We start from the raw sequence: 8,294 nt of genomic DNA, 5'->3' as shown, positions 1-8,294 counted from the left end.
GCCCTAGTTTCCGTCATATCGGTGTTATGTTCCCGGATTTTGCGTCCCTTACGCGGTTGGGCTATAATGGGAACCCCTTGACAGTTCGCCTTAAGTAAAGCTCTTCCAGCAATGCCCAACATTGGTTTTACCATTCGCCACCTAGCCTCTTTTTCCCTTGGGTTTCGCGGACTCAAGGGTCATCATTATTTTAACCCCCCCGGGCCAGTGCTCCTCTGAGTGTTGGTCCAACTGTCAGCTACCGGTGACCACCAGGGGCAACTCTGGGTTGGCCTACCCGTACCTAAGACAATCTGAGTGTGCCCTGAGAAAGAGATATGTGCAGCTCCTATCGGGATTTGTCGGCACATTCGGGCGGTGTTGCTGGTTTAGTTTTACCCTGTCGAAATGTCTTGTTGTACCGGGATACCGAGTCTGATCGGAGTGTCTCGGGTGGAGGTCTATTCCTTCGTTGACCGTGAGAGCTTGTTATGGGCTAAGTTGGGACACCCCTGCAGGGATTTGAACTTTCGAAAGCCGTGCCCGCGGTTATGGGCAGATGGGAATTTGTTAACGTCCGGTTGTAGAAAACCCGAAGTTGACCTTAATTAAAATACATCAACCGTGTGTGTAACCGTGATGGTCTCTTTCCGGCGGAGTCCGGGAAGTGAACACGGTGTTGGAGTTATGCTTGACGTAGGTTGCTATAGGATCACTTCTTGATCATACTTTTATCGACCGTGCTTTGCCTTCTCTTCTCGCTCTCATTTGCGTATGTTAGCCACCATATATGCTAGTCGCTTGCTGCAGCTCCACCTTATTACCCCAGCCTTCCTATAAGCTTAAATAGTCTTGATCTCGCGGGTGCGAGATTGCTGAGTCCCCGTGGCTCACAGATACTTCCAAAACCAGCTTGCAGGTGCTGATGAGTCTGTGCAAATGACGCAACCAAGCTCAGGAGGAGCTCGAAGAAGATCTTGCCCTTTGTGTTGTTTCGTTTTAGTTGATCAGTATTGGAGCCCAGTTGGGGTCGATCGGGGACCTTTGTCGCATTTGGGGTTCTTCTTTTATTTAGGCTCCGTAGTCGGGCCCTGATTGTATTTGGTTGTTGTAATGCTTTATTCATGTATTTGTGTGAAGTGGCGATTGTAAGCCAACTATGTATCTCTTTCCCTTATGTATTACATGGGTTGTGTGAAGATTACCTCACTTGCGACATTGCTTTCAATGCGGTTATGCCTCTAAGTCGTGCTTCGACACGTGGGAGATATAGCCGCATCGAGGGCGTTACATATCACCCACTGGCATACCATTAACGAAATGACATTTGAACTTGTTCCAAGAAACAGAGCGAGGGTTGAGGCACACAAAGAAGTAAAACAAAACACTTGGCTGCTCAAATGCTTGTGGATGACATGTCAAATAGATCTTCAGTGACTATTTTAGTTTTTTTTTCAAAATGGAGGTTCATCCCCCAGCCTCTGCATCATAACGATGCATGCAGCCATCTTATTAAAAGTTCGTAAAATACCACAAAGTCATAAAAGTATTACAGCTCGCAAGCGGAGCAAGAGGAAATGAAAAATAGAAAAGTACACACTGAGAGTCACAACCGGTACGGCAAAATGTATGATACGACTCCTAGAGTCCTATCCTGCTATGCGACCCCCATCCGAACCGGTTGAATATAGCCTGTGCTACCATCTCACACTGGATGCACCCAGTAACAAAAGGCTCCGTGAAGTCCATAGGAGTGAGTAAGGACCACGTACGGATCCAAGCAGTAGCTCTGAAGATAACCTGCGAGAAATTTAAATTGTATTGTCTGTTAAAAATAAAATCATTCTGACAGTTTCATATAGCCCACAAAAACACACATATTTTCAATCTGAATGCGAGCCGCAATAGTATGTTCAACCCCAGCTAACCACGTTCCAAACAACGAGTCAATGTCAACTGGAGGGTTAATGTTGAAGGCTATATGAATCGTTCTCCAAAGCAATTTGGCTAGTGGGCAGTCAATGAATAAATGTTGTATTGTTTCATCATGATCACAAAAACAACAACGTGAACTACATACCCAACGCCTCTTAATTAGGTTGTCCTTGGTGAGAATAACTTGCTTGTGGACAAATCACATAAAAATTTTGATCCGCAAGGGAACCTTAATCTTCCAAATATGCAACGTTCTTGAGATTGGGCTAGAATTAATCAAATCCATATAAAACGACTTCACCGTAAAACCCCCATTTTTAGCTAATGTCCATTGCGTCGAATCTGGCTGGTGGAAGAGTTGAACATCTGTCAATCTCCGAACAAGGTGCATCCAGGCTGTCCATCACTCTCCAACTAGCGCTCGTCTAAACTGGATATTCAAAGGAATCGTTTGGAAAACTGTGCCTACGTAGTCCTTACGCTGCACAATGTTATACAGGGTTGGATATTAGATGGCTAAAGGCGTCTCTCCCAACCACGTATCCTTCCAAAATCTTGTTGACATCCCAATGCCAACCAAGAATTTGACCCTACGAAAGAACAAATCCTTCGTCCTCATAAGGCCTTTTTAGAATGGCGAATCAACTGGTCTCATGGTAACCTGAGCGAGTGTTTTCGACTACAAATATTTATTTCGTAAAATCTATGCCCACATGCCCTCCGGCTCTGCCTCTAACCTGTAGATCCATTTACTCAAAAGACATTTATTCTTAATTTCTAAGTTCTCAATCCCCAGACCCCCTAGTCTTTTGGGCGGCAAATGATATCTATTTTAGTTGAGGAAGGAAAAGCTACTACTTAAGTCTGGGCGTGATTACTCTATAGCACATGTTAGAGAAGTCAAAATAATGTAACTCATACTTTAGCACAAATGGGTAGATCCATTTACTCAAAAGACATTTATTCTTAATTTCTAAGTTCTCAATCCCCAGACCCCCTGGTCTTTTGGGCGGCAAAGGATATCTATTTTAGTTGAGGAAGGAAAAGCTACTACTTAAGTCTGGGCGTGATTACTCTATAGCACATGTTAGAGAAGTCAAAATAATGTAACTCATACTTTAGCATAAATGGGTAGATCCATTTACTCAAAAGACATTTATTCTTAATTTCTAAGTTCTCAATCCCCAGACCCCCTGGTCTTTTGGGCGGCAAAGGATATCTATTTTAGTTGAGGAAGGAAAAGCTACTACTTAAGTCTGGGCGTGATTACTCTATAGCACATGTTAGAGAAGTCAAAATAATGTAACTCATACTTTAGCACAAATGGGTAGATCATCTACTCGCACGGCCGTCTGCTCCGCCATGGCCCAGACGAAATTGGCACTCTTTGCCAAAAGGATTGTAACGAACCACCTTGATTGAAATGAAATTAATAATTTCCGCAAAAGAAAAAGAAAAAGAAAACACACGCTGATTTGCTCGCGGATGTAGCACGAGTGCACCACTGCGGGCTGTGTTTTCTTCTTCTTTAGGTTAGCCTCGCCACTATAGTACCGCATTGCCAGATTGCTCCGGTAGTTTTCTTTGTACTACGAAGGGAAATCTTCCCAATAACAGTGCAGAGTTTAGTGACAGTCGTATGTTTTGTGAATGTAAAAAGTGAATGATGGACCAGTCTCTTTCACCAATGGATTTGGGTATATATATACCCCTGGTACAAAGGCATTTACATGAGGCGGTTGCCAAAAGTAGGAATCAACATACTCCGAGTAACATGAGGTAGCAAGGATAGACCCTTGATTGTACGAACGCACCATCCACACAATTGCCAACAAAAGAGTCATTTGTCTGTCTCGCTAAAAACGAAAATGTATTTTCTCACCGTGAGAATTAACCATACAAGATTTTAAGCCTAGGGCCTGCTTGCTGATAGACTCGGAGTATAACCGTGCCACGTGCCATCCAACCAGCAAGTATCTACATCTAGATACATCCATATCTGCGACAAGTAATTCGGAACAGAGAGAATATCTCTTTTTCTTTTGTAAAAACCAACCATTATCTCTAACAACACCAACACCAGGTATCTCTTTTTTTATGTAAAAAAAGGTTACCTCATCAATCATCATGTCAGCCGGCTCCATCGATAATATAAAAGTCTCAAATTTTGTGGGATTTGTGAATTAGTCCCCCAGTCCTGGTTGTCGAATAAATGTGATTGTGTTTCTCCTAGTCTTGACTCTTTTGACATTCAGTTGCTAAAAGCAAGTATATAAGTAAACTTTCAAAAGTTTACCCTAAAAAAACTTACCAAAAGTTGATTCTGGCAAAGCTCAGCCGTTAATAACACATTAAGATGAAATGTTGCTGTTTTTTAATACGTCAAAGATGGTATCTGAAGATTTGGGTTGAAAAGGCAGGCTTCTTCCACTTGCCGGACATATCTTGCATTCCAGATAGTTCTTGTTACGATTCTCAAAAAAAGAAGATAGTTCTCGTAAGTTACTCCTTCTGTTAAGAAATATAAAGGCGTTTAGATCACTATTTCTTTACGGAGGAAAACCTTTTACACGATTGTCCAATAACATAACAAATGAGACAAGCAAAGCAGAAACCCAAGCAGGAGCAAGTTATTAAGGCCTCCTTTGGTTCATAGTATAGGATTATTATAGAAATAAGAAACTTATAGAAAATGAGATGACATGTATCTTAAATTCTATGCGTAGTAATAGGAAAAGAGATGTCATTTGGTTCACATCATAATTTTTTTCATTGAGTCTAGGCTTATATTTATTTTCCTTTAAAATGTGGAGGATAGGAACCAATCCTACTTAGGAATCCGTTTCTATCAACCAAAGGACTCTAAAGAAAAAATTTCTATAAGAATCATATTATATAAAATTCCTCCAAACCCAAGGAGGCCTAAGTTTCTGCCTGCATGCTCATCCGGTGTTGTTACTAACGAAAGCAAGCATCAGGTACAGCTTCAGAGACGGAAGCATGCGCCAATATTTTGCACATGCATATAACTGGAGTACCTGCTAATTTTGCAGTGGATTTATCTCCAATTAATGTGATTTCCTGGTGCAGATTTATAAGTCACAGCATACAATTCCAGACTCTTGACAATATGCATCTTCTCAACAAGAACGAGAAAAGAATGTGAAGATAACATCTTCAGGCTTCAGCGATGCTCACATGCTGCTCTTTTATCATCCAGAAAACTTGTCGATTGACAGCAATCCTGTGTCTGCTTCTATCAGACCATTGTACACGCATGAAGATTTCTTGAAACATCTCTGTTTTTAATTTATTAAGAGAGAACATTATGTTGTGTTTTTGGTAGCAGAGGTACATTAACAATGGTGCAATTTCAAGAAACAATGTCACACTGAATGAAAATGTAGACAATAACCATACATAACCAGTCCAGCAAAAGGCAAGCTGAAGCAGCAAAAGGATTCAGTAAGATGTTCTTTGGCAAAACAAGTTGTTATTGTGTGATGAAGGGTGTAGACGGGATTTACAAGTCTCTGGCAACCTTCGATAGATAAACGATCTGTGGAAATCCATAGATTCTATCTCAAAATTCCAATGCAAACACATGATTCAGATGTAAAAACTGACTATAACAATTCTGCATGTTTGACATAGTAACACAAAACGTTAGGTACATGGATGCTGAAACATGAGAGGCATTCTCTTACTGTTCTTATGAGCCAAGCATACCAGCAAACATTCATTTGACTGATATTTTGCTATTATTACCAGTCAACAGCAAGCCCAAATGACACCCATGCTCCCACAAAAATCTTCAGTGAACAACAATCCCCCTCCGAGCAAGCTTAAATTGTACTATGCTTCTATGTGTTTCAAACCTCAGCCGGCAGTTTATAAGATATGATTATCTAAATGAAACTCGTATCACAGAATGGAATGGAACACTCAAGCATCTATGACCGTAGCAGGTTCTGAAGGTTCTGGTACTTCAGAAGATTGCAAAATGCCTTTCATCTCCTTCTTGTTTGTTTTTTTATTGCCTTTCAGCTTATTTGTCATGCTATCTGCCCGCGAGACGACTTTTGAAACTGAGAATCCTGCTTCCTCAAAAATCGACGCCCTCTCATGGACAAGGGAGCTCCTGGGGACAACATCAACACCATCGTATGTCCATAACCCTAATACTGCCTCTCCTTTCAGCCCGATTCCATACCAGCCAAGACCTGAAATGGCTATATCCATAGTATTTGCATCCCAACTATTTCCAGAAACTTTGAATTGTTTCCTCACCCATTTCCCAAGCTCTTTCACTCGTTTCTGGCCTATAGGAGGCTGCACATATCACACCAAGCAGCAAGTTATTTTATGATGTAAATGAATTAGGATAAAAACAACATTTTTTTTAAGGATAAGATAGATACCTGCAGTTGCAAGCCAAAGTGATCTTTCATCATAGACTCCGCATTTTCGGTCTTCCCCATGTGAAGTGGCACAAGTGGTGATGCCCAAACCGTAACATAGATTGATCCTACAGTCAAGTCTTCCACATCCAGGCGCACCAGTCCTCCTATATGTATTGACTGCCCTGCCTGAAAATGTTGTGAACAAAACGAATTAGAAATAAGAATCCTGTCACACAAGTGATTCTTATCAAAAGACTATTCATGTCATTTCGGATTGAAGCAGAAATGTGATATATACAGTCAAAGGTCTAAGAACTGAAACTTTCTAAGCACACTCAGGGTGTCAATTTCCCCAATACACGCATTTGTCAACTTCAGTTTCAGAAAAACATACTATGGTTACTGCTTAGAGGGTGAAATAACGACCCCTCCCAAGTCCCGACCATTCCCTTCAGTCCCTCACATAATCACAATTGCTAAATGAAAAGCAGATGTAGCTATGTAGCACATAATAGAACAAGCAAGAAATACAGGCGACCAAGGGTATGAGGAGACAAGCACAAAATCTGTCCACATATCACCTAATCACAAAATTAACTGACAAAATGTGCATAAGATGGAACGAATGAGACCTTTATTCTGTATGTTCTGGGTCGCATCTCCTTCCTCACTTGAACAAGTTTCAGCTCCTCGGGCGTAAGTCTGGACGTCAGCTGGTGTCCATGAAGCAAGCCCGGAGTATCAAACAGCTTCGCCTGAGCACCAAGAACGCCGTCCACCCGGATCACCCCGAGGGTTGTTCCCGGAACAGGCGCCTCTGTCAAGGTTTGCCCGCTCTCTGCCCCAGAGCACCGAGCAATGGCGTTGAGCAGCGTCGATTTGCCCACATTCCGCGCGCCAACAGCCCAGACCTTGCCGCGCGCCCCGGCGACCTCGCGCACGTGGTTGAGCAGGTCGCGCACCCCCCACCCTCGCGCCGCGCTGACAAGGTGAACGCCGGCAAGCTGCAGGTCGGCGCCAGCACCGGCGCGCGCGCGGGCCTGCGCCCACGCGTGCACGTCGTCGGGCGAAAGCGACGGCGTCGGGAGCAGGTCGAGCTTGGTGACCACGAGCACCGCGCGGGGGAGGTTAGACGGCGCGCCGCGCTTCCAGTCCGCGTGGTGGGCCTCGCTGGTGACGGCGACCAGGCGCGCCACGGCGCGCGGGAAGGAGCCGTCGAAGTCCGACGCGTCTGCGAGGAGCAGCACCAGCGACCTGGCCCCCGAGGGCGACGCGAGGCGCGGGCCGACGGCGGCCACGAAGTCGAAGTCCGGGAGCAGGACCTCGGCGTCGGGGCGCTTGACGTGGCCGTAGTGGCGCAGCGAGTGGCACCGAGCACACAGCACCACCTTGCTCTTCTTCTCGGCCTCCGCCTCCGCGGCCACCACCGCCACCGCCACCGCCCCGCCCTCCCGTGAGTTTTCTTGGCCCTCCTGGAGGAGCTCGCTTTTCAGAGAGGCCGAGATGCCGGTGTCGTCGGCGGTGACGGGCGCGAGGCGCGCGCGGTAGTCGGGAGACTTGGGGGATGGGAGGTTGAAGAAGCCAGGGAGGGCCGGGTCGGCAGACTGCATGGCGATGCCGCAGCCCGGGCACTTGCCATTGGTACTGACTGCTGGGAGGTCAGAAGACACCACAGCCGGAGGGGAAGACACCGGCGGCGGTGGGGACGAGAGGTGGCGGCGCAGGAGGGGGAAGGGTTTAGGGATTTGGGAGGCAGCTAGGATGTGTTGCGTCGGAGGAGGGTGAGGGGACGAGTGCGCAGCGCTTGCACGGAGGAGGCAGCGGAGAGCGGGGTGGAGGCGCCGGGCGCGGGACAGCATCTTGCCGTGTCGCCGCCGCCGCCGCCGCCAATTCGTGAGTCGTGACCGGCGGTGGGTGTTGGACGTCCCAGCGGGGAAGAGTTAACAGAAGCTGGGCTTTCGGCCTCGTGAAGAAGCA

The 8,294-nt window shown here is 45.7% G+C and overlaps 1 protein-coding gene across 1 annotated transcript; it reads right to left on the bottom strand.

Annotated features, from left to right (window-relative positions):
* Positions 1 to 5,526: 5,526 nt before the first annotated feature.
* LOC123103593 (GTP-binding protein BRASSINAZOLE INSENSITIVE PALE GREEN 2, chloroplastic) lies at positions 5,527 to 8,290 on the bottom strand. Its single transcript, XM_044525233.1, has 3 exons — positions 6,950 to 8,290; positions 6,336 to 6,503; positions 5,527 to 6,246 (listed from the first exon to the last, which is right to left on the bottom strand). The coding sequence occupies exons 1-3, from the start codon at positions 8,174 to 8,176 to the stop codon at positions 5,860 to 5,862; spliced, it is 1,782 nt and encodes a 593-aa protein (XP_044381168.1). The 5' UTR covers positions 8,177 to 8,290; the 3' UTR covers positions 5,527 to 5,859.
* Between the last annotated feature and the right edge of the window lie 4 nt (positions 8,291 to 8,294).

The sequence above is a fragment of the Triticum aestivum genome, chromosome 5A (assembly GCF_018294505.1).
Source record: "Triticum aestivum cultivar Chinese Spring chromosome 5A, IWGSC CS RefSeq v2.1, whole genome shotgun sequence".
NCBI classification, from domain to species: Eukaryota; Viridiplantae; Streptophyta; class Magnoliopsida; order Poales; family Poaceae; genus Triticum; species Triticum aestivum.
This window is presented reverse-complemented; position numbering and strand designations above follow the sequence as displayed.